Source organism: Nestor notabilis, unplaced genomic scaffold (assembly GCF_000696875.1).
Source record: "Nestor notabilis isolate BGI_N333 unplaced genomic scaffold, ASM69687v1 scaffold32196, whole genome shotgun sequence".
Classification (NCBI taxonomy): Eukaryota; Metazoa; Chordata; class Aves; order Psittaciformes; family Psittacidae; genus Nestor; species Nestor notabilis.
In genome coordinates this window covers 457-26,401 of record NW_009932937.1, presented here as the reverse complement: position 1 = coordinate 26,401, position 25,945 = coordinate 457, and the positions used below count along the sequence as shown (strand labels likewise).

The window sequence follows — 25,945 nt, the reverse complement described above, 5'->3', positions numbered from 1 at the left end:
ATACTCTGGCAGAGCAGCATCAAAAAAAAGCTTAAGGCAGGGAGCCTAAATTAACACTAACCCTTGTTACAGGAAGAGGGGTTAATGGAAGGTAAAGAAAGATCACAACGTGACTTCTTAAATAGGAACAGTCAAACGGAATCAGAGCTGGATCTGAAGCAGCCGACAGGAACTGCACTCGGTGCTGTTTGTGCAGGGATCTCACACGTTGAGCTGTGAGGCATTAACGCAGCATAAAATACAGAGATGGAGAAGTTAACTAACTGGAATTATAAACCCCAACTGTGCTGCTGAACATGCTCCCTTTGCACTGAAGAGAGTCAGCGCCAGCGCTGCAGTCCCCGTGTCGAGCAGATCAGGTGGTTGCAGAGCCCGGCCAGCAGCAATACGATGCAGCTGAAGAGGCACAACCCAGGCAGCAACTGGAGCTACTCTCCAGAACAAGGCGACCTCTAAGCTCCCATCTTTCACAGGAACGATGTGCTGATATTGCAGAAGGATCACGGTAAGTTGGGGCTTTTTTTTCTGTCTTTAATCACAAAAACCTGCTCCAGAACCCGAGCTGGAATAAGAGCGAAATTCTCAGTTGATGATAGATGCTTGCACCAGAAATTTGCTGCAGTGTCAGAGATTTCTTACTAACATTAATTCAGCTTCCAAACATGTGTTACCAGCTTTGAGAATGTCATTAACAAGATAAAAAGGAAAAACAACAACATGCATGTTAGCCTGAGCATGGAATTGGGGTTTCAGACTGAATTCCGAACAATTTAAGATGTATTTCTAACCAATTCTACTTAAGCAAACAGGATGCATGTATGGGGGGGATGCTACATTACTGCAGAGATTTGTAAAGCAGATCCAGTTGACAGCCATTTTTTCATCCTGTATAAAAGAACACATTATTCCAAACATAATATAGGCTTGAAATCACTAAAAACAAGAAGCAGACATTGTATAACGTTTGGAAGAGACTTGCATTTTCGGAAGAAAGCCCTCATTTGAGATTGAGGGGGAAAGGGAGATGAAAAAACAAGTCTCATTCTGCCAGACAACATGACAGTCTATGAAGGGATGCTTTGTAAAGTCTCTCTTGAACAATTCTAAAAAGGACCATGCCACAAAGGGGTTTTTGATGTTTTTACTTAATTTCTCCTGCAAGTGGCCATTGCAGAGACAGCCCTTAACAAGAAATAAAATATATCTACATGGATTTAAAGGGTGTCATTTTGGTATATTTATTTTCAGGCAACAATGGAATATCAGATACTGAATACATCTACCTGTCTGCTGGTCCTTCTGTTTTTCACACCCACTGTTTGGGGTATCTGTCCTTCTAACTGTACATGCTCAGGAAACGACAGGAATGTGGACTGTTCAGGCAGAAACTTAACTGTGCTGCCACAGGGACTTCAGGACAACATCACCTATTTAAATCTGTCCTTTAACCAGTTTGTAGATCTCGACCATCAGCTAACGAGATTCACCAATTTGAGGACCCTTGATATTTCAAATAATTGGCTCAAGAATGTTCCTGCTCACCTACCCAAGTCCTTATGGGAATTATATGCCATAAACAACAACATTAAAGTTCTTCAGAAACTTGATACAGCTTACCAGTGGAATCTCAGAGTGCTTGATGTTTCCAGGAATATGGTGGAAAGAGCTGTTCTGATCAACAACACTCTGAGCAGCCTCAAGTTTCTCAATCTCAGTAGCAACAAACTGTGGACAGTTCCAACCAATATGCCCTACAACATAGAGACCGTGGATCTATCCAACAACTTCTTGTCCCAGATACTTCCAGGAACACTGGTGAGACTACAGCACCTCACAAGCCTCTACCTGCACAACAACAAGTTCACGTACATTCCTGACAAAGCTTTTGACCAGCTCTTTCAGCTCCAAGTGGTTACACTATATAACAACCCATGGTCCTGCAGTGACAAACAAAACATCCCTTATTTGCTCAGATGGGTGCAGGGAACCGCGGCCAGCGTGGTCGGGGCTCCCTGTGCCAATCACTCTGTGCTCTGGGTGGATGCCCCACCGACTTCAGCAGCTCCCATGGGGACAGACTCCAGCTCCATGATCCAAGGGATGAAGGCAGCAGACAAAGCTGCTTCTCCAGGGGCAACCCAAATGACAAAAGTGCATAAACAGTTTAAAGCTGAGGAAGTCACTACCTTGGCAACCTTAAGCCCAACCGTAGTGTTCACGAGCACGGACCGACCACTGCTCCTCTACCCAGAAGACCTGACAACGAGGAAGGTCAGCTCTCAAGAAGCAGCAGCCACACACACCATCTACATCAGAGATTCAGCTGAGGTGAACTCCAGCCTGACGCCTCCCATGGGATCCTCCACAACTCCTCTGACTTTAAGCATCACCAGCGGAATGCCAACAAACTACTCCAAAATGCCTCAAAGCACAACTGCTACCTTAAGGAAGGAGGAAGCCACTACAAATGTTTTGAATACTCACGTGCCCTCCCAAGCAAGTATCCGTGAGATGTATCTGCTCTGTGTCGTGATGCTTAGTGCAGTGGCCGTGTTTATTGACTAAGGGCTTGTGTCTTGTGAGAATTACTGAGTTTGCTCCTGGGATACATAGCTGGAGTTCAGACTTCCAGCTGAAATGATGGATCAGAACACAAGAAATTCAAGGTCCTGACTCTGATCTAGAGAAAATAACAGTTCTTAATCGAAGAAGTGCACACTAATGTCTTGATACTAAGCTGCTACTCATTTTAATATGTCTTAATTGAGTGCAACTAACTCATGTTTTGGTTTTAAAGATGTGCTTATTTTGTATTTAAATTTTTAATTTTACTTGCACAGAATAAACCATCAGAATTTTAAGTACTGATTTCATGTATGATTTTGTCATTAAACAACTGGAAAAAACAGAAGGCCTGTATCATATCTGCATTGTCTTGCTTGACTTGCCAGTGAGCAACTCCTGTAATATAGCAGCACAGACTCTCTGTAAGTTATGACGACATGCAAAAGGAAGGGAAAAATAAAGGCACTAAACCTGCTGTTCCACTAACCAGAAGCTATTCCTGAGAAAACCTGCTAGCATGTGTATCTATGTTTGCTTCATATGTATTAGCATATTTTAAATGTGAAGAACAACAGTTCTGAATTTAGGAATTAAATATGACAATGCCATGATGTCTGCTAAGAGGGTGTAAACTGAGAGGCAACATGGTCTAACTAAGCATGGGAAAAATGATAGGGGCTGATACCTCTTTTTGCTCTGTCTTGACTTAGAGGCTGCAGGCAAGTTATTTCTCACTTTCCGTATTTAAAGAGAAAAGATAAAAGTAGAGGAAAACACAAGATGTTCAATGCCATGACACTCCAACAGCAAGGAGTTACCTACACAGCTTAATGAACTTTATCCAAAGGTCTGAAACGTTAACGTATTATGCTTAGAAGAATATCACAAATCAAACTACTACTTTCTGATCAGTAAAATGAAATCTCAGCCAATTTCTAATACAAGTCATGTAACAATTCAATGAAGTGATTAGTTGTCACTGAAACAACCCTGGAATCTTTGAGCAAGAACTGAACTCAGTCCATGGCCTTGAACATGCCAACCCCTTGCTTTCCAAGGGGGAGCATGAACGCTATTCTCCTTGGCACCTGCACCACCAGCGAGTAGAAATAGTTGCACGCATGGTCCTGCCCACTCTAGGAAAATAATATAAATTATGTGGCAAAGGTACCTGATATGCTACAGATGAAGTTTTGCTAACAGCATGAAATGAAAACTGAAGAACAAGTTCATTGAAAAAAGTATTATTCACCTAAAATCACAAATCTTTATACAATGTTTTCCATTCATTTCAGGCCATTTAATTTCCAGTTATTGTAGCATGAAGGTGCTGCAAAACCCAGAAAACCTCACTACTGACGCTGGAGTCCTCTACCTTTCCTGCTGGGTGTCAGTGAGGGCTGTAGACCACTTACAGCCACTGGTATCAGAGAAATCACAACTTTCCAATTGTGAACAGTATTTCTATAACCAGAAATGTGTTTTAATTTCTAACAGTAAATGTTACACAATGAATTTGTACAGTTATTTCATTGGCATTTCAGTAAAAATAAAGTTACGTTTGTATTGAAGTTAATTAGTGACAGTGCTTCTTTCCACATAAGCGTGGCAGTATCCCTGAACAGGTACTGGTTTATTATACAAACCCATCTCAGGCAGACATTAGGCTCAATCTTCATTCCTTATGGGGGGAAATTGTGGTTAAATCAAATTATATTATTTGGATACTGATGTGTCCCTAGTATTGTTTATTAGTAAGCTGATGAGATAAGAAATGGTCTACCCTTTCCCTTCCTACCCTCTAGAACCTGTGAACTCCTAAAGCATGTCTATCCACCAGAAAAAGGCAGCTCTTTCTCCCTCTCAGAAATGACTCTCAATGTTTAATACAACAGAAAACTTCAAAACCCCCAAAGTCTGACATTTCATCTGTATTTTAATTAGATAAGAACTAGTTACCCAAGCCAAAGTTGAGACAACCTACACCACAAGCAGCTTGTACATGGTACCTCCCACGGCCAGCACAAGTGGCCACCAGCAGTGCAAGAGAGCTGCTCACTTGCACAAGTTCCATCTATTTTCCTCAGGTTAAATTATCTGACCTGAACTGATAAATTCCACTAACTGGGATCAGGATTCAGAAACCATCACTGCCTGCCACCCTCTCTGGACAAAGTATTTGCCAAGTACCGACTGGCTACAAACAGCATCAACCTACTTACTGTGTTCAGAACTAGGTATTTCCTAGAATTATCCCATCCATATGGTTCCATCCCACTCAGTTTAGAGCAGCTTTGCTCGCAAGGTAGGACAGACATCACAAAATGAGGTGCTGTGACTCAGCTGCCTCGAGTTGAGGAAATGACATCAAATACTCCACGTGTCTTTGCTGAACAATGTGATACAGGACACCAAATTCTACTGCATGCAAAAAAACCTGCATGGAGTCAGCTTTAAATGCTCTATGAATGTTTCACCCATAATGAGAGGATTTAGTGAACTCTATAAAAAATATTGTTTTCCAGACGTTGCCTGTGGCAAATTGAGTCCCCAAACTGGATGACTTCGAAGTCTTGAGCATGCTGGTCAAAAGCTGGAAATGCAAATGGGGTTGTGGGTTTTTCCAAATACACAGGATTGGGAAGCTAGGATACAAACCAGCTGCAGATGGGTTTCACAGTAAGATGGCATTCCCAAGTCCAGGGCTATACCCTCTACCCAAACCTTGCCTGGGGTCAGTGCAGGCAGCAGGGCTCTTACTGAGACTGTTTTCAACCAAGCAGACGGCAAATTGGGTTTCCTTGTATTTTTCTGGAATACAAATGAGGTGATAACGGCGCAGGGAGTGGGCTGGGAATCGTGGGAGTCGTGCACTTGTTGCTTGGCAACTGTGCAGTCAAACTGAAACGAAACCGATGGGCACAGATGTGAACCTGGTGGCACCGGGTTTTACACACACAGGTCAGTCACTCCACGCTAAATACCAAATCGTCTATTCCCAGCGACATTCCTCTTTCCAAAAGACCCATTTAGCGTTTCTGCACAACGTTCAAAGCCCCCAGAAAAGGTCTAGCACACTGTGCAACAGCAGCGTGCTGCTTCTGAAAGGTTAAAATTGCTGCGGTCTGAAGCAGTAACTCAGGGGTTTGGTTCCTATTAATTAGCTGGGGATCAGCTTTAAAACTCGATGGCAGTACTTCAGGATCAATATTTATCGATCATTTTGTAACAGTGTGGAGATGAAAGCCAGAAGAGCACCGGCTCCAGAAGCCTGGTTGTTGCCCAGGAAACAAAACGTGAAGAAAAATGACAGAAGGAATTAAATTTCACAGCACAAGAAGGGTATAAACTGATCCAGAAAGATCAGTGAAATGACTCAACAATGTCCTAGCAACAAGATCTCAATCAACCCCCAAAAAACCCCTCACCAAAAAACCCCAGCCGGCTGCAAGCCCTCAAACACGCTGGCAGCTGCCATCCACAGTCCTTCCACATTTCACACCTTTAAACATGACATCAGGCTCAGAACCATAAGACAAACACCACAAATAGGCATCACTTGGCCACATCCCTCTTAGCAGGAAAGATGACAAAGCACCAAAGATGAAGATGAAATAACTTATTCTGGGCAAGTCAGAAGATGAAATAGTTGTTTATCACTTTTTTCCAAAGCTGTGCTATCTCAGTGTGTGATCAGCTCTAGTAAACCGATAATTAAAAAGTACTTTGCAGTCCTTGGTATTTTATGTTCTCCTTTTCCAATTTTACACATATTGTCTCAACAGGCAAATTCTCTTCTGGACGTGTTTCACAGCCAAATTTCAATGTACACCCATAACAGAACAACACTGTGATTACTGTAGTTGCACTCAGCAGTTAGTGACATGATAAACAAGTGGCATCCTCCTTTATCATCTATACACTGGCTTTATTAGGGCCCATTAGTGGCTTGCCCAGACTTGGAAAGGTTTACTCGCAAGCATCTGTGTACAAACAGTCACCCACTGAGCTGGCACCTTTTTCCAAGGAATATCGCACACCCAAATCCCAATCAGCATTTCATGATGCCAATGGTCTCACGCTATCTCAGATAAGGATGCAAACCAAAGAAGGTGAATTATTTGTAAGTGAAGGGCATGAAGATATCGTTCACAAAACCTCATAGTTCTCATCACCAACAGCCCTTATGCATGATTATGAAAAGCAGATTCACCTGCACTTGGTATTGTGTAGCGTACTCGGCCAATGCAGAAATCATATTGTCACCAAAATGTGACAAACCAGCTATTTTCAGATCTTGTTTGTCACCAAGTTGGGGCCCCTTTCTTATACACACTGGATACTTTGACTTTACACGTTTCTTTCAGACAAGGAAGGTGGAAGGTTCCTTACCGCCGAGCAATGTAGTAGAAGACAGGATTGCCGGCTTTCGATGTCCCAGCTTGGTAGAAAATATTTAATGTTTTCAGTGCTTTGAACTCCTCTTTTTCATGTACCTGGTGCCTGAAAAGCAACACATTGACACCAGCTTCAGCAACAGCATTGTAAAAAACAACCATACAAAAGAAGAAATTCCAAACCCTCTTTATTTGCATCTTGAAGTTCACACAATCCTGAAGCTTCATTAAATCACAAGCATTAATGCTGTCTCCACTTGTCTATTTAATCCTTGAAATTGAAATCTACTCAGAAACCTAAAGGGTATCTGCAGACCCTTTTAAGTTCCCCTTCAAAACAAAAGCTGCAGCCTTAATAACTACTCATATTGCCTTCCATGCTAAAGCCCAGACACCCACCACGTGTGTTCCCTCCACGACAATTTCATTACCTTGTCATAAACTCTTCAAATTTGGAACTTGTGAGATTTAAACTGGACCAGTGGGTGTCTGCCACAGGTTTGTGCTCAGGAGGACCAAGGTAGGCAAGAAGAGTCGCCATCTTGTCAAAAGGTCGTCTTCCAACAGCCTTGTGGTCCCTAGAAACAGCATCTTACTTAAAAGTCCTTCTATATTCACAGACACATCCACAACTGCTTCCCATCAGCGACTCCCTTCACCATGTGTGTGAAGTCTCACCTGTTGCTGGAAAGGTACTGGCCAATTTTCTCCTGGTTGTTCCACAGCAGCCGGTGCAAAGCCAGCACGTTGCCGTCGCTGATGAAAGACAGGCTGTGATTGACAGTGTCACTCGCTGGGCAATCAGATGCAATATCAAGGAAGAACCTAGAGTTCAAAACCAGCAATAAACACAGGCATGGAAGGGAAATCTGCCAACAAGACTCGATGTCAATTCAAAGGCTGTAAGAACATCACACCCAACACTCTCTGTGCAGGTTCCCCAAGGCCTTACCTTCGTGCTGCATCAAAATTGCTTTTTACAAAATCATTAAAAGGCCGCATATGTTCTTCTTTTGTAAACAGGACATGGTTGGCAATACTCTGAAGTATCTACATCATAAAAAGATGGTAAAGAGGTTTAATGTATTAACTGTTGTGGAAGTCAGTGCAACTTCACTGTCAGAAATACTCATTTTAACTTGGTGTGAGACCTCAGGACAAAAACCAAAGAGCAATAAGCCAAGTAACTCAAAACATGTTCACTTGCAAAATATTTTCTTTCACATACTATTAAAATACTAGAAATTTACTTCCCTGGTTCAAACACCTTATTTGGGTGTAGACCAGGAAAATAAATCACCTTTCAAAGCCACTGTTTATTGTATGTTAACTATTTCTTCTGGAAATGGTGCAGACACGCACAAGCAAGGCCCATTTAAAGACAACTGTAACTTCTCAACATTTGAATGGATGATATGCACAGGCCACAGCATTTGTACTCCACCATTACACCTTTCCTAAAACTTTTACAGGAAACTCCACCAGATGAGGTTAAAGATAGGAAAAAATAACTTCCTTGCCACCAGTATGAACTTAACCGATATCTGGCTGCTATTATTCTCGCTGTGCTCCAGGTACCATTGGTTTCTGATTTGAAACAAGGTGAGAGCTCCAGTGGGGAGCAGAAGGCATTCTGGTACCTTACACATCATTTTGGCAAAGCAGTTTTTTCCATACAGACTGTTCCCCACACCCTCACTGCTGCGAGCTGCAACATTACCACCACCAGCTATAACCTCAGTACGAACAATGCACTTTAAATGAACTGGGTGGTTGCTGCAAACAACAGGTTTTCCTACGTTGTCTCGTACTCATCAAAGAGCAGAACTTAACCAGGAAGAACAATACGGGCAAGTAAAACTATCCGTTGATTCACCTTTGACATCAGTTTCAATCCCCTTTCAATTCTCGGTGGAGGCTTTTTATCTAAAATCCCTGCCTCGTAAGGGGAGACGATGGCAGGGTTGATGAACCGGAGGAACATGGCGCTTCCGACCGCTCCGATGCTGTTCTGAGGGAACCGCTGACTAACCACCTAGGGAGTTGAGAATGATAAACAATGTTTCTGCATCCAGGAAAAGGGAAAGCCAGCTGAGAAAAGCCCCGCGTCTAATCCACCTTTTAGCACTCTTCCCACATGGACCGAGCTCAGTACACTTGTGCAGGACTCTCCTGCCTCGACAGGTCTGGATCACAGGACAGTCGGATCGGGGCGATGGGGCACTAAATGGCTTTACTGCAGCTTTCACTCATCCTCCTTGCTAGGGTGAAACTGCTGCAATAGGTACTGGACAAAGATAAGGTGTATTTCAGAGTTACAGACCCTTAACTCCAGGACCCTGCCACTGACAGTGCAGCAGACAAATGCTGTGTGCTCATACTCAGGCTGCACAGTCTTCCCATCAAATACAGATAATTCTTTTTTACATTAGTGGGTCTTTTCTTTGTGTATTTATAATTTCAGTATTGAAGCAAGAGCCTCTCCAGCAGTTAGACCCATGCTGTAAGTTTCAGGAGGAATTTTAAATGTTGGGGAGGGAGATCTTTGTAGAAATACTCTTCAGAACCATCACATCTCAACAGATTTGCCAAAGGAGGAAAGAGATTGAGCCAGAACTGCATGGCCAGTGTTCCACTCTGCCTATGCATACACTGTCACCTAGTAGGAATTTGAAAGAACAACTACAGATTTAAAATACTGTTCTTTTCTTACAACATTTTCAGACTACTTTTCTTCCTAGATAGCAAAGAGAAATCTCCTTTCTTTTTAGGAAATCAAATACGTATTACTAAGAGGATGGTCTATTGTCTTAGATATCTTTCATTTGACTTTGGAAAGTTAAAGATAAGCTCCCTGATAAAAATAAAGTTCTTAAATCTACTACATGTGGTTCCATAAAGACTCAACGTCTATATGTATATTTACTTACGAGTAACAACAGTTAAGCAAAACAAGACAGATTCTACCTTTCACAGAACAAAATTAGCAAGCTTCGTAGTTTAGGTTATATTGTTTAAGACAAAAAAAACCCAAATCCAATTTTACTGAAACACTTCAACACGTAACTAGTGCAATCTCAAATCATGCTTCTTAAAACAGGTAAAGGCATTAGTATATGCATTATGTATCAAGAATCGCTTTGGTTCCATAGGAACTTCATTCAGTTACCTTGTGACGCAATTACTGAGTATATTCTCTTGTCAAATACTAGTCTGCACACAGATTTTGCATTTAAACATGGTTACTCTTCTGCTCAGTTACAGCACAATATAAGGCAGCATTTAATAAAAGTCTAAATTTCCATTCTGCCTCTGTTTTATTCATACTTTATATTTTGAGGTCACTGTCAAAAGCTAAGTCTTATCTTTTAATGACACCACTATCACTATCTCTGTACCTAAACTCTTTAAACCAGCAAGGTTCTGATCCTGGGAAATCTGCTTTTCTCTGTGAATAAATACAAGCGCTGAATTTTATTGCTCAGTCACAAGGCAAACAAAAGAAAATGTATCAGAAACAAGACATTTAAGGCTCTTTCCTTTTCAGTAATCCATATGCATTACTTGTTCTTCCCCTGGGAAGCAAGCTGGAGTCAAGTTATCTGCCAGAGTGTTAAAGCAGGCTCAGATTTTCCCCCAAACCAAAGAGAACATTTTTCTTCCGCATTTTTTGTAACTTGAAGATGGTGGCAAGGGCAGAAGAACCAGAGTATTAAACTCAGGAATGTTAAAACGTCTCTTGTTTACTCAAATAGGCACACAGAGAATATTTTAAATGTAACTTAATTCCAGTGTTAATTGAAATGAAAGCTATTTTGTGCCAGAATTAGTAGAATGATTTTACAGTGAGGTCAAATAGACTGAAGTGAAGATGTTTTGAACAAACAGCAAAAGGTTTCCGTTGTGCTTTGAAAGAAATGGCTAAGAAAAAGGTCTCCAAACTTACTGATTTTTTGTTTTCCTTTTTTTCTTTTACGGTAGCTTTATTCAGTAGAGAGTGGCAAGTTGCCTACAGAACAGAGATGAGCACAAACAAGTCACAGCACCAACTACATACAGCAACAAAAAACCAATGTTGACTTGTACGTAAATTACACAGTAAAATGTAACAAACATAACCAACAGAAAATGAAATATATAAACTAAAGACTGATGATGGAGTTTTTATTCCACAACTTTATTACATCTTATTTACAAAGCACTAAATACAAAACAAGCAAATGTTGCGTTTCAATCATTTCTACTATTTCTGGCTAGATTAAACGTCAAACCACATTCATGTGCTCATGGTACACGATATTGGGCATTAAATGGTATATTCAGCTTTCAAATGTATTTCACCATCCCCAAATAGTTTTAATAGGAAAAATAGTAAAGCATTATACCTTTGAAATACATATTACTTTTAAAATAAATTTAGAGTTTTAAATCTTCCCAATGTTTCTCTGTGTGTCCTTCAATTTAGTGAGATCTGAATCGTCACGGTTATTACTACTTTGATAGCTAAACACTGCCACAAAACACTCTGTGGAAAAAGGAAGAAAAAAGCCAGCGGGGCTACATTAATTTAGTACAGATTTCCAAATCAAGGTATCTGACCGATTCACTGGGGCTTAGTTCTGCATTGCATTTAAATGCAAAGGGACCCACCAAGAAGCATCACATTCTCTCATTATTTCCCACCAGGGTTTGAGTAAAGCTATAGAACACCAGCCCTGGGCACTGCTCCCCTGCACAGAGGTACATTCTGGCCTCTGTGCCTGATCCCACATCCTCCCTAGCAGCTGTAACGGTGAATTAGCATCCCTGAGCGTCCCTAAGCAAGCAACACCTCTATCAATAGACAGCTAGCCATAGTGAGCAGTTTGAGAGCAACAGTTCAAATCACCTTTAGAATATCACATGGAATGGAACTGGAAGAGAATTTCTACAACTTTAGAATGTAACAGAGTAACAAGAAAAGGGGGTTGGGGGGTGAAAGCCAGCCAAGGACAGCTCTGCTGCTGCTAACCCAGCTACACTTAAGCAGTTCTGATTTGTGCAGGACCTATTAATATTTAACTACTGGTGCCTCTGCCAAATTTCTGACTTAGTGCAAGCTCTACAGAGCTAGCTGAGCAGTCAGATCCATTCTCTATCCATCAGCTACCGCACTGGAAGCAAGTAGGATTTCCCTCTGTTAAGAAATATCACGTCTGTTTGTGTAGGTTCTATGAAGCATCCAGCACAAATTCTTTGTATGAGTTACTGGGATCAGGCTTGTTCAGGACCACGTAACTCTCCTGAACATACGTTACCTCAGAACAAGCCAGGGCACATCTGTCACAGTAACTATTACATGATGTTCCCAGATGAAAACAGGGCCCTCTTCTGGTAATGGAAACACCCAGTGTAGACCCAATATCCAACTGAACGAACCATTTCCATACTGTTGCTACACTGATTAAAATTAGCTACAAACCATTTACAGAACACACACATTTACTTTAATAATCTAAGTGTAAAACACACCACAAAATTCAGTCTTATTTAGACTTACACTATTGCTTGGGATGGAACACGTTCACTTTATAAAATTGAAGTTACCTTATTAAAATCACCTATTATTTGGTTCTTAAGGTTAAAAATAGATTAATACCCACAAAAAAAAAATCAGATTTCAATTGTACTTTCTTTCAGATAAAGGTCAGACTCTTCAAAACTCTGGAATTTGAAAGCACAGAATTAACTGCTACACTATTTGTATACAAATATAGCTGTTCCTAGAAATAGCAGTATACGCTGAAGTGGAGTATCAGTTAATACCACTTGTATATTTACCAGTAAACCATCTCTTTCAGGAACAAACTACCCTTGTTACCAACAAAAAGTAAAGCAAACAGCTTGATGTGCTTCCATAGGAGAACCTCTGGCAGGGCCACTGGTGAATACATTTTAGAAATCCCATTTCATGTAGGAATCACAAATGGTTTGCACAGATGGAATTTCTAGCAATGTATCCCTGAAATGGAAATAAGGCTGATACATCCCAGTACCAGCATATAAAAGCAATTCTAGGAAAAGACGTTGGGATAAGGTAGCATCAAATAACAGAAGCAACACCCAAGGTCATGTGTGACATCTTCAGTAACACTCAAATATATTCCCAGGCAAGGTCTGTGAGACTGTGGCCACTGGAACTCGAAGGAAACCAACTTCACCCCTCATTTCCCAGTTTAAAAATCCCCAAACCCAAGTAAATCCTAAGAAACCAAAATCACCCCACACCAACCTGGGTACAACCACCATCAGGAAGAGAAACTGATGACTTTAGAAGCCATTTAGACAAGTTACATTGGGCACATCACTTGCACCCCCAATTCATTCCAACAGCTCGTAACAACCCAAGGTCCACGACAGTCACCACACACAATTCACTGTTTCTCACTTGCAAGTTCTGAGAATCACAGCAGTTGTATTTATTATTAGAGCTTCACTGTAAGAACACAACCAGACTGCCCTGGGTGGAAATTGTTACTGCTCATAATCAGTCCACACAGCTCCGAAAATCTCTTTTCCTTGCGGCACCTCAGGCCTGAGATACACACCATGGCTGAAAGGCCAAAAGCAGCTCTTCAGACCACTTAAGTGAGACCACAGCTCACACACTCTGCCATGCACAGCTCTGCTCTGAAAGCCCTCCAACAGGACTGGAAATTGTGCTTCCTACGAGCCCTGAGGGCAGCAGGAGTATCCCCCGCTGGCATGTTTAGAAGCGGCTAAATCCGCCAGAAACACACAAAGAGCAGACAGACCTGAAGTGTCCTGGACTCAGCAACCGGCTCCTGCGCTCCTACGGGGAGCAGCAGGAGCAAGACAGAGCAGAGGAATCAGGAATGGAGGCCAGAGGATGCGGCTACCTGAACGAGAGGTGGGCAGAAGAACTTACTCTACAGAGGACTGAGCATCACTCGGGAGGGCTTCTTCTCTGTAAGCATCACTCATAAATAGTGCCAGAAACATGCAAGAAGAGGGTGGTCCCAGCTTGGTAACTTCCCAAGATTTATGTGGCAGGACTGAAGCTTTAGTCACAAGCAGAAGTCAGTCTCTGATACCTGCCTCATTAAAAGAATTCTACAAATACATTGATCTGTCTCTTTCAGGTTCTTGTTCTCATATTTGCCTCGGAACACCTCAGTCCCTATGTTTAGATCCCTGTTATTTAACAAACATCTGAAAACACTCTTTAACAATGCCACAATGCACCCAGTACTGGCCCAAGCTCCAAACTGCTACAACTACAAGAGTAAAGCCCAGGGGCTGGGCAGGCACCCAGTGCCAGCATACCTGGTACAAACAATGGCACACGCTGCGGAGCTGCGGTGGGAACTCAGAAGAAGAGTTAATGATGGCATGAAAAAACTTTTCTGTCATTTGCAAGAGACTCCTCTGGTTCTCCTCGAGGCTCTCTGTGGGCTCCAGCCTGAAACAGACCCACACATGTGTGGCCAGCAATCAAATCAGTGGTACAAGCTGTACTTATGTTTGGTAGTAACTTATTTCCCAGGGTAAACAGGAATCTTTATGATCTTTCACACACAAGTTTCCATCAGTATTTTAAACCATGTGAGTTACAAACATGAGGTCATTTAAAACTCAGTAATAACCAGGCAGCTGTAAGTGGGATTCTCTCACACTGTTCCGTATGAAGACATGCATTCATAATCCCAACTGATAAGTGCATTATCTGTTTGATGCTGGTTTCTCTGAAAGAAACTGTTGAAGTAGACACAGATACTTGAGAGTTAACTGTTAATAGAAGGCCTTGATTTTGGTAAGCTACTTAAAAGACAAATACTTGAAGTTTTTCTAAGAGCTAATTCAAAGCAACAGAGCAACAGCTGCTGAATCTAAGTCTTGAAGTGGCAGAAGAGGAATTAAAGCAAAAACACGACACACAACATGCATGCATTCCATCTTGCTTCTGTAATTAACTCAATGACTTAAAGCAGATGCTTTCTGGTACTGCAGGAAATCCCCATATTAGTAGCCTACATAAAAGTATGAAGTAGCAAGTAGAAGCAGCCCTGCAAGAGCTCTCTATCTTCCTTACCCTCTCAGGGTTTAGAGGACATGCAGCAAAACTCATCCCACTATGCTGGCCAGCTCTGGGTACAAGGATTGCAGATACAATTATGTGTCTGGTAAAGTGAGGAGGGGAAGAGTTTGAAAGTATGAGAAAAGTATTTGCAATGAGGAAAAAGGAATCCTATTATATTTCCAATGACTGGGAATCATGCTCTACAAAAACATCTGCTCCCCCCCTTGAATCTCAAACCTTGTTGGATCCACCTCAAAGCTAACATGCTGCCACTCAGAGGATGTGATCACAGTTCTTAATAAAGGCTCCAAAAGCTTCTGCAGATATGTAGCACCATACACCTGTATAGAAAGAAAATCCAAATGGGTGCCAGGTTAACATCACAATTCACAGGAACACTCCAAAATTCTGTGTTAAAAGAGTCTGAAAACACTTGATTTGCTTTGGCCTAAGCCAGTTTTCTGTTAAATTGGTGTTTCTATATTGTAGTTTCCCTTCTGAAACAGAACTGACCAATTTATACAGTGGTCGGTTTGTATTTTTATATTGCTAAACTTTTCCTGTTACTGAAGTGATCTGTAGCAGGAGGAAGATTTGATAACTTACCTTAAAACAGAAAGTCATTATTTTACTGGCTAAGCTGTTTCCTCGGAAGAGTGTCTGCATGGAATCTGCTAGCTCCACTTCCTTTGAAAACATATTCCAGAGGAGCTGGTAGAGCAAGTGCCGGGAATCAAAGAGTGTGACCAGGACACGAGCTAGCTCATCCTTAAAAGAAGCAGCGAGATGTTGATCAGACTAGCAGCGAGCCAGGGCAAGTACAAAACAAAGAACTAAGACAAAAACACTGCGCAGTTTGTACTAAAGCATTACATTTGCAACGGAGTCTCGCATGTAAGCATCACACTAAGCACAATCTCTCTGTAAATCTCTCCTATGCTATTGCTTGTCTAAAAATCTGCCTCATGATATCCAGTCATGCAAATTCATAATGGTTTGCCCAGATAGATAAGCAGTTACTCTGCTGCATAACAAAGCCCAATTCATCTTGCTAATATCTAGAGGAGCAAATACAGTTCTGTTTGTCTGCATTACAGCACACTCAATCTGTAATAAATACCCAGCCCAAACAGATGCATTTATTATAATAACTGTGTATAAATTATTCCTAGGCATTAACTAGAAGTTCACTATAAAAATGCAGCTTATAATCAAGATCTGACAATTAGATTCAGTACACGTCTAAAGAAAGGCTGTCTGTAATGAATGGTAGGTCTGATCTCTTCAGCAGACTGGTGTTACACACTTAATATTTGCACTATCTTTGATATCAAGTCTTAATATTTTAAAAAATGTAGGAAATAAAATGTGTGAATCAACTTACCCACTGAGAACAAGGCACCACATTGGCTAAAGCCATAGCAATAGGAAGCTCCCCCTGATCACCCATCATTGTAACCAACTCCACCAATCTCTCAAACCGATCTGCTAGCACTGTTTCTGCTAAGGTATCAAATTCTGTTCCCTGCTGCAGAATTTTGGTGAGGACTTCCATAAACGTAGCTCTTGTTTGGAGGTCTTTATGATAGCCCAAGCCTGATCAAAAAAACCCAGAACTACTAAGGAAGATGTAAAAATAAATGAAATACTAATGTCTTCATTATGTATTCATTTATACACAGTTATCTGTAACTACTTTACCTATTGAGTGCATAAGACCACTGTCCACATTTGCATTGAGTAAGTTGGACATAGCAAGGACAGTGCAGTGCCGGAGCGAGGCCAGTCTGCGAGACATCCCGCGTTTCCTGCCTCCTGTCTGTGCACTTTCATCTTCAACTTCACTGCAGTCATTGAGAAGGTTCATGAACAGCGTGAAATACCTAAAGAAAAAAAGCTGAGTAAGTAAAACAGATTCTGCAAAGGCAACTGTCTGAAATGATGTGCATACAGGAGCAAATACAAACCAGCCTCCCCAAAAATCTCCTAAGTCATCTTTCTTGTCCAGTCCAAACTTTCAGATGTGAGGTACCCACCAAAAAGCACTGTCCTAACATTTGTATGCAAATGTTCTCAAACCAAGCAAGAGAACTTCACAGGTGTGCCTTTACAAACAGATGTCTGGTAAGAGATTTTCAGTTTCACCATAAAAATAGAACACAAAAGCAAGTAGTCCCTCCAGGAATTAAGCATACACCTGCATTATGCAGAAACAAACCACATTTTATCATTTTCTTTTCTAAATGAACTTGTTTGCATAAACCTAGGAGGCAGAGATTTGTAAGATGGGACATATAGGAGGTAATGCCTATTTGGATAACAAAATGATCTCTGCTATAAGAAAAACCACAGCTTGCAGTAAGTGTCATGTGGTACATGTACTTCAGGTCATTGTATAAAAAAACAGTTCAAAGCCTGTTTACTTAACAAATAAGTATTTACTTAAGAAATACTATTTACTTAAGAAATAACTGAGATTTTGCTTCCATCAGCTCAACACCATCTCCTTCTTCAGGCTGTAGTGGAAGCCCAGCAAGGAGGGAGACCACTGCTTCCATGCTCGCTTGGTCCAAATCTCTGAAAAAGGGAATTACAAGAAGCTGTGAATCAGTTCAGCAGAATTAGTCTCTCCTCCCCCTTGATAATTTCCCCGTCCAGCACCAAGTCCCTTTTCCTTAGATATCTAACTCCAGGTGAAAAGAATCTCTAAGAATAAAGTTATTCTAGTAAAGTTCTGTCTGTCGGGAAAACAGCCATTAGATTTTTGTGGTACAGGTTCAAGCAATGTGTCTCCTAAGGACAGCAACTGCAAACCAAACTTGGCACCGAAAAAAACCCCAGTTAAGTACAAATTCAACACTATTGTGTTTGATGATTTTGTTCAGAGTGCATCATATGATGATGTAGCTTAATAAAGTCTTCAGTCCTAATGCTAAATCAGAAAGGGTATTAAAAGGAATTAAATTAACTCAATAGTTAAATAATCAAACAGAACCATAAAAACCTTAGTTAAGACTAGGCACTAGATATAATTCTGCTGATGCTCTCCAAAATTTAAGTATCAGGTTCTTTCTTTTCTTTAAAATTACTACCTCTGAAGGCAGAGCACACGAGACAGCTCATCTGTGGATATGAAATGCCACCTGGAACACTGTCAGCAATGTTAGAAACAGTTTAAGTGTATTCTTTCTTACCTTGTCAAGCATTTCACATCCTCATCTGTTGCTTGATTAGATGTTCCCATAACCCAGTCTGTCAAATACTCGACCATTTTGTTCCTGTTACATATAGATACACTGCTTTAGATTTGGAGGAGGTTTGGTCTTGTTTTTAAACAGCCCTTCCCTCAAATACTCTTGCTACTGTTGGCATCATTCTTATTATCACAAATCCAGTGTAAACTGAACCACCACACACTGAAGATGAACTGATTTTATTATACCAAGTAACAGCCCAGTCTGTGTCTCACATTTTTACATGTGTTTAGTATCCCCACCATTAAAATAATGTTTTAACACAGCACCAGGCTCTAAATTATTCTGCAGCCAGAGACAGGGGTACCAAACCTATACCAGGAATAGGTGAGAATGCTTTTGGTTTATTTTTTCAAACCTATAACCAAACAAAATTACACTTGTCCACATTACACTGTCCTAGAAGGTACGTAATGCAATACCTACCTAAATTTCATTTCTTGGCAAAAGGAAAGGTCATCTCTCCTTTCCATCATTACTTCTACTAACTGACAGAGCTTAGTTTTGATTTGAATTGCATGTACCAGATTTCCAAGCACACGCACGTACCTGGAGAAAAAAAGGCAGAAAGATTAATTAAATATTTAATGCTACTTCACACTCCAAGGCCCAAATTGCTGCTAAATCTCTTCAGCTCCATGCTGGAAACTACAACCTGGCTGACCCAGCAGATATGCATAATCACTTACCAAGTGTTTGGGCTACCTTTATAACCTCCCACCCCAAGAAAACCAGGCCCTATGTATCAACTGAAGACAAGTAACAAATTTCTTTTGGCCAAAGAAGTTTTCTGTTCATGTAAGACTGGACAGAAATCTGCCCTTCAGCTGGTTTTTAACCACTGCCACCATTGTACAGAAAGGAAACCAGGAATGCTTACAAGAATTACTTTGTACACAAAGGTCGACAGGATTTCTTACCTAACCAGATTTAGCATCATTGTCTCAATACTAGCTTGTCCAAGGTGTTCTGAGCTCCCTTCTGTGTGATTGTCAAGCAAATTCTTCATTATAGCAATAGTTTGCTCTACAAATTGGGTATTGGTCTCAGTTAACAAAACCTACAGGAAGAAAATGCTGGTCTCAGTTCTTTACACACACGCACAAATAATAAAGGGTATTAAATATACTGCAGCATTTCAAAAATCTCATGTACAAGCATTTTTCTAGTTACCACCTAGCCAAAAGAATTCCAATACGTGTCAAGATGAAGAATGTCAATACTACCAGTTGTAATGACTCTGAGAACACTCACAGATTCTGTACTCAGAGTTCACTAAGAATTCAAGAATGTTTTCAATTACTCCATGTTAAACATAGCCTGGAATCACAAATACAACAATTATTAATGCATGCTGCAAAATTCAATCCCAACGCTTGCAGGTCTTTTGTACAAAACACCAACAGGTTTCAATGTCAATTACCTAAGTGAAAGACAAGACTGATGCTATTTATTATGACACAAATGAGAAGGAATAAACCAACACTTTACCTGTCCTTGAGAATCAAAAAACTTGCTGATGGTATTCTTCAGTTTGTTAAACAGCATTGGATAAAGTGCTGGACTCAGCTCCAAACCCACCAGATCTTTAATGTTAGTCCGTATCTGAAGTCCCACTTTCTCGTGGTTACAGACCATCAGAGTCAACAACCGATCAATGAACTTGCTGACAGGAGTCTCTGTGTTTCCCTCAGTGGACACCATGGATATCATGGAGCCCTTGCGCTCGTTGACTGGGCCCATGGGGGGGCTGTAGGTGGCCAGTCCTGCATTGCTGCGGTGCTGCAGGCACACTCCTCCCAGGGCACATAGGAACCCTGTCATGTTGATCCACTCCTGAAGAGAGTCTGTGTCAGACAAGTCTATGGAGCCTCCCCCACTAACATGTGACATTCGCCTCTTCACGATTGTCTTATGAAGACTTTCAGTAACCTGGAAGAGAATGGCTGGAGATGGAATCTCTTCAATTCATTAAAACCGACGGAGAGATAGCAGAAGTTTAAAGTATTCCATAACACATCCTGCATTTACAACTCCAGCTTCAAGAATTTCTCAGATTTGCCTTTACTGTGACAGCAGAACAGAGATCCACACAGAGGCACTGCTTACAGAGAAGCTGACAAAGAAAGGGACTGAAGGGGCTGCCTAATCAATGCCTTGCTCTGCACCAGGTTAAAATGTATTTAAATCATGATAGACAGTGGCCTATTTAAAACCCTCCAGTCAAAGGGATTTCATCATTCCTGTAGCAGTATTCCAGAGTTTTCACTATGCTTTGCTTTTTTTTGATATCTTTTTAATTTTTATTATTAAGCTCAGCCTCCACCTCCCTTACAGCAACTCAAGTCAAATTACTTTTTGGTCTCTTGGTAAGTACAGCCAACAACTGACTACCATTATTATTCTGGAATACTTTCATGGAGTTTAAGTCTGCCTACAAAGCTCATCTTCCAGACTAAAATCCAATTCATTACAATAAGCAAGCTTAAAGAGTTACTGTGAATTTCTAAGGGTTGAACCTATGGAAAAATTCATAGTCACCTGCCCATCTTCCATTTTGGTCTTTGGATAGTTCAGGATTAGTTTTGTAGCTTGTTCCCATTTTGCATGTGTATCCTCCCAGGCCTAAAATAAGATCAAGATTGTGTCAAGATTTAACTTCAAGACCACTTGTAGCAACAGTATTTTCTGTTTTCAAAAATATATGCAAAGAGTACATGAATTCAGAGGAAGGTTTACCTCTGTGTTGCCTGCAGTCGGGTGCTCAATGCGCCTCAGTAACGCCATCACTCTCTTCTGAAGAGCTGCTCTCCCTGCAAAGGGACACAGAACATTTAACCAAGACTTCTGAAAATCCACCTCCATCATATATGAGACTTTGAAAGTAATTACTATATTAACAGAAGAAGATATCCCCTTAGGGTGTTCAGAAAAGGATTCTTCTTGTTACACGTTAAAGTCCTCATGAACTCAGTCACCCAAGTTCCCTACTCTTTCAAGCAACTCCAACAATTAAGATATTGCAATGAAAACAGAAGCATCAATCAGATCAAGAGTCTCAACCTGTTTAAAGCTAAACCACAAACAACAGCCTCATTATACAGGTACAAAGGTATTCCACTGGCCCATGATTCTTACCTGTTGACATCATATTGCTAACAGATGCGAACTCCATGAAAGTATTGTAGTTTGGCAAAAAATTATGCACAGAGACTTCATCTACCCCACATCTGATATCTGCCTCCTCACAGAGGTGCCGGAAACAGGACATTGCGACGAGCACTGCCTCGATGTCCGGGCTCCACAAGAACATGTACAAGGCAACTTCCAACTTTGTTTGGGCTTGGCGACAGATGGGAGTTCCGCTGCAGCCTGCTGAGCTTTCCTTGGGAAACAGAGAATTCAGGATTTGGTAATACTGCTTGTGAATATGGCAACGTGACTGAAATCCAGCCTTCTCCAAGGTCTTTAAAACTGCTTCTATTCTAGTACGAACAAGCAATCCTAAACAAGATCAAAGCTCTTATATGCTGTTGCATGAATAAAGTGGCTAAGAACCTGCTCCTTTCATAAGGATAACCATGCACTTTGGAAAATCTACTGGAAAAGAGCACTTTAAAAAACAAAATTACCATTTTTGCTCATGAAAAGATGTGCTAAATATCCTCTTCATTTTTTTCTTCAGCTAGAACTAGCAGTAAAACTAGGCTTGAGAAGCTTGTGTGTCAAAGGGTATACTTTATCAGACGCTTGATTTTGTGATCGTTCACAGTACTGCACACAGGGTATTCTGCCCAAGTGTTAAAAAAGAATTATTATCATATATTACTTACCATGGAAGAATTCCCCTTCCCTTTCCTGAGGGTAGCTCCTGGAGTACAGCGTATCATCTCTTCATGGTCAAGAGAAATTTGACTAGTTCCACCTCCAGAGACATCATAAAGGAAGAGGAAGTGGCAGGAACTCCTGTCTGACTGCTGTGAAGAGCAGGAAGAAAAAGAAGAAGAAATCAACAGATTTTTGGGATAGATTTCAGGAAGGAAAAGCTCTTCAACATCCACTTTTCACACTGGTGTTCTCACGGATTTACGAAGTTACCCATATTAATGTATCTCACAATGATATCTCCCCCTAAAAAATTATCTGGAGAGTTGTCTTCAAAAAACCATCACCTTGAGGTAAGCACAAAATGATGCCTTTGCCTCCTGAAAGCCCTACAGGCTTCTTGGGTTTCCTCTACAGAATACATGCTAACATCATGACAATTTAGATGTAATTAAGTCTAAAGAAGCCAAGCTCAGGAGTGTTGTACATTTTATTCTGTACATCTTGTATTGATCAGAAAAGCAGGAACTGAGACAGATAAATGTTAACATTTCCTTACTTTGTTTTTTAGAAGGAATTTGTTCCTACAGATGAGAATCTCCCGCAGCCATTTGAGGATTTCTGTACTGCTCAGCATCTGATGACTAGTTAGTTTCTTGCAGATATAAAAAAGCATTTGTGAACTGCAGCAAAATGAAATTCAGCATTAGCTTTATCATCTAGCAACAACACTTGAAGATATTACTACGTATTACATAGAAAGAGGCAATTAGCACGAATATCCTATACACATACTAGCATCATCTTTTACAACGTGTAATAGATAGAAGATAGGTGTGTAGCTTAAATGAGAAGCTCCCCTGTGACCCTTCCCACCGCCCAGCTGCCTCTCCAGCTCCCTAGAGGAAGTTAAGCAATTTGGGTACTTGTCAGAAGTCCGGACTTCAGGGCTGCCGCTTCGGAATCCTCCATTTATCCCCAGAACAGATACAGCACAGACAGTGGCAGTACAAGTTTACCTACACTGCTCTGACAACGTGTCTCAACTCTGTTCTGGAAGGAACACATCTAGGGATGTTCCTTCTTCATATCCATTCAGGCCTCACACTCTCTGTTAAAACTGCCAAAGGGTCCAAATTAGTGTCAATTTTAATGGGTTTTTCCCCCAGCCCGAGCAGCACAAACTCATTCCTACTGCTAGGAATTAGTGTCATGAGTTTCAGTTATTGCCCATCTACATAGGGCTCAGCCCCAAACCTATCCCATAACAATCCCCTTGAGCCACACTCAGCAATCATGCAGGCCCATTTGCTGATGCTCTAAGAGTTCCTCCTAGACTGTTGTTCCTTTTCTTCTAGCTTAAATACCAACACCAACCCAGCTTAGATCACCAAAGTATTATTAATTATTCAGCTCATGCAATTCTCAGAGAATTGAGCTTCCAGATTCCGAGTTCAAAACTTTGGGTAATTTTGACTTTTTTTTGCATTTAATTTCCCTTTATATTCTCCAAGAAATAACTGCTACAGCTGCTGTGAAGTTACAAAAAGACAACTTTAACAAATTAAAGTTCTTTAAATACAAAGGAAAGACAAATGGAGATCAGAGGTCAAGGGAAACTACCGCCTTCTCTAGGTGAGGGCTTCAGAGTCAGCATTAGCAAATCCACACCTACAGAACCAGCATTAACTCCCTCAGACCCCAAAGGATAAAACAGAACTTAAACAAGTAGTAAACGCTAGAATGAGGGGGGAAAGTGTTTGACTTTTCAAACCAATAATCATTAGGACACCTTAACATCAGGCTGAAGGGTCACTACGGAAACCAACAGAATGTTTCTTGTTGTATGTTTGCTAAATTCATACAGTACAAATAAGATACAACTTTTCCATGAACACACATAACAATTTTGACTTCAGACTCATGCTGATGTTGCGGAGCTTTCCCAAAACACTCACAGCTATTTCAAAAGAGAAGACAAATCAAACCAGCTATTCTCTAATTTACAGAAGTTAACTTACATACCTAATTTCCCAGAATGTCTCTATAGGTGCATCAGGATTCCACAAGTCAATGCTGTCTAACTGGTGAAGAACTAGCAAGGCCTAAACTCAAAACAAAGTAGAATTTCACTTAAAAGGTAGAAATTTACCTTAAAGAAACCTTCTAAAGAATCAAGACTGAACAGTACAAACTACATAATGGCAGGAACTTTTCCATCTCTAAGCTCCTGTAAATGACTGTTAGGATGTTACTACCCAACATGAACTCCCACAGATACTTTCACACTGAAAAGGATTATTCTTATACATGAAATATTCTTGAATTCTACCATTAAACTATCAAGAATATGTATTTCATATATTGATAGGTAGTAGAATACAGACACTATTTGTGGCAATTCTTGTTGAGGAAGGTTTAACAAAAAGCCTTAATTACCTACTAAAATTCAACTCTTTATGTAAAGCTTTAATAGCATATAGGTATAGTTAACCCTTTTTTCAGTCTTTCTGTGAAAACCTAAAGCATGCAAGGTGTCAATGAAGCACATTCACTATAGTGCACCCTCTAGAATAGGAATCTGAAGACAGCAGGATAATGCAACTGGCACCTCCTGTAGAGTTTTTAGTGCAGGAGACATTTAGAAAAGTATGAGTAGAGACCAAAGTCCAAATCACAGAACTTCAGAGCTCCTGCAAAGGCCTTGATTTGCCTGTGCACTCCTCACCTGGCACAGAGGACATGCCCCCCTTACCTCCATGGCTTCTTGTGCGATATCGGGCATGCTGGACTGCGGCACGAGTTGCACGAGGCCCGTAATTAACTCGGCCGTGCTCCCCTGTGTCTCAGGCCCTTGCTTCCTTGGATTCTAACAGCAACAGGGAAAGAAAGGTTAAGTTGTAAAACTTTTTAATGACCAACCATGTTACTTTTTAACATGGAAGTTCTTATGAAAGCAGCATTCCTGTAATTAACCAGGTGGATTTCTGGATCTTCAAGAGACCATGTCAGTTTAAGCCCTGTGCACGTCAGATCTTTGACAGAATTGAAGTATTTTTAAATTAAACAATAAACAGACCTGAGAAAAACACAGTATCTAACACATCTGTCTGTCTACTCAGGGACATGATGACTAGTTTCCCCACAACCCTTATTTTAGTTGTCGTCTTCTATTCCCTCCTATCCTGCCCCCCTTCAGAGTTAGAGCTTTATGCTCCCTTTCCTTGTGCTGCTCTGATTCTGCAACATTTTTTCAGCTTCTTTTTGGTTTTTGTCTTTTTCTTTTCAAAGCACAGAAGCATTAAAATCTGAGAAAAAAAATGAGCAGGGAAGTATCCTAAGTTTGTGTTTTTCATTTTTACTCATTTAGTAGCTTCAAAAGTAGATTTTACTATGGATGAGTAGTACAATATACTTACACACAGCAACAGCTTTGGATCAGCATGGATCAGCTTTACCAAGGATAAGAGCAAGAACTTGTAGCTTCTGGTTTCCAGATCAGTAGGTTTTTCTTTAAATTTAAGGCTTGTCATTTTCTCCTTAAATGTAAGACTCTGACAGAAGGAAAACCACAGTCACTGTCAGTCAGGTAGGCTACACAGTAGTTATAATCAGATATCTTAACTTTACTGCTTTTATAATTTGAAATTCATTAAGAACTTTGAAAGTATCTATAGTCACACAGCTTTCTACTTGAAAATCCCCTTTTACATCTACATACACTGTCCCTTTAGTATCTTTACAGTTTCCTTCAGAATTGTTCTAGTGAGCTGCATGTGGGCATAAGAAAAGTTTTGCATAAGACAAACTGTGGCCAAAGAAAA

At 40.7% G+C, this 25,945-nt stretch overlaps 2 protein-coding genes across 2 annotated transcripts in view; one reads left to right on the top strand and one right to left on the bottom strand.

The window, feature by feature from the left end:
• NF1 (neurofibromin 1) overlaps positions 1 to 25,675 on the bottom strand; it is a gene marked incomplete at its 5' end in the record, with an annotated part of 50,699 nt that extends 25,024 nt beyond the window's left edge. The window contains 24 exons of the mRNA XM_010016629.1: positions 6,958 to 7,068; positions 7,394 to 7,540; positions 7,641 to 7,787; positions 7,915 to 8,012; positions 8,839 to 8,997; positions 10,909 to 10,971; positions 14,289 to 14,424; positions 15,280 to 15,383; positions 15,649 to 15,810; positions 16,427 to 16,638; positions 16,744 to 16,925; positions 17,503 to 17,619; positions 18,237 to 18,320; positions 18,723 to 18,845; positions 19,217 to 19,356; positions 19,788 to 20,228; positions 20,838 to 20,921; positions 21,036 to 21,109; positions 21,435 to 21,681; positions 22,130 to 22,273; positions 22,681 to 22,804; positions 24,147 to 24,226; positions 24,877 to 24,990; positions 25,541 to 25,675. Of these exons, the coding sequence (XP_010014931.1) occupies positions 6,958 to 7,068; positions 7,394 to 7,540; positions 7,641 to 7,787; positions 7,915 to 8,012; positions 8,839 to 8,997; positions 10,909 to 10,971; positions 14,289 to 14,424; positions 15,280 to 15,383; positions 15,649 to 15,810; positions 16,427 to 16,638; positions 16,744 to 16,925; positions 17,503 to 17,619; positions 18,237 to 18,320; positions 18,723 to 18,845; positions 19,217 to 19,356; positions 19,788 to 20,228; positions 20,838 to 20,921; positions 21,036 to 21,109; positions 21,435 to 21,681; positions 22,130 to 22,273; positions 22,681 to 22,804; positions 24,147 to 24,226; positions 24,877 to 24,990; positions 25,541 to 25,675 (3,428 nt within the window). The remainder of the gene's footprint in view (positions 1 to 6,957; positions 7,069 to 7,393; positions 7,541 to 7,640; positions 7,788 to 7,914; positions 8,013 to 8,838; positions 8,998 to 10,908; positions 10,972 to 14,288; positions 14,425 to 15,279; positions 15,384 to 15,648; positions 15,811 to 16,426; positions 16,639 to 16,743; positions 16,926 to 17,502; positions 17,620 to 18,236; positions 18,321 to 18,722; positions 18,846 to 19,216; positions 19,357 to 19,787; positions 20,229 to 20,837; positions 20,922 to 21,035; positions 21,110 to 21,434; positions 21,682 to 22,129; positions 22,274 to 22,680; positions 22,805 to 24,146; positions 24,227 to 24,876; positions 24,991 to 25,540) is intronic.
• Positions 405 to 2,565, top strand: OMG (oligodendrocyte myelin glycoprotein). Its single transcript, XM_010016628.1, has 2 exons — positions 405 to 505; positions 1,249 to 2,565. The coding sequence occupies exon 2, from the start codon at positions 1,255 to 1,257 to the stop codon at positions 2,563 to 2,565; it is 1,311 nt and encodes a 436-aa protein (XP_010014930.1). The 5' UTR covers positions 405 to 505; positions 1,249 to 1,254.
• Positions 25,676 to 25,945: the final 270 nt, after the last annotated feature.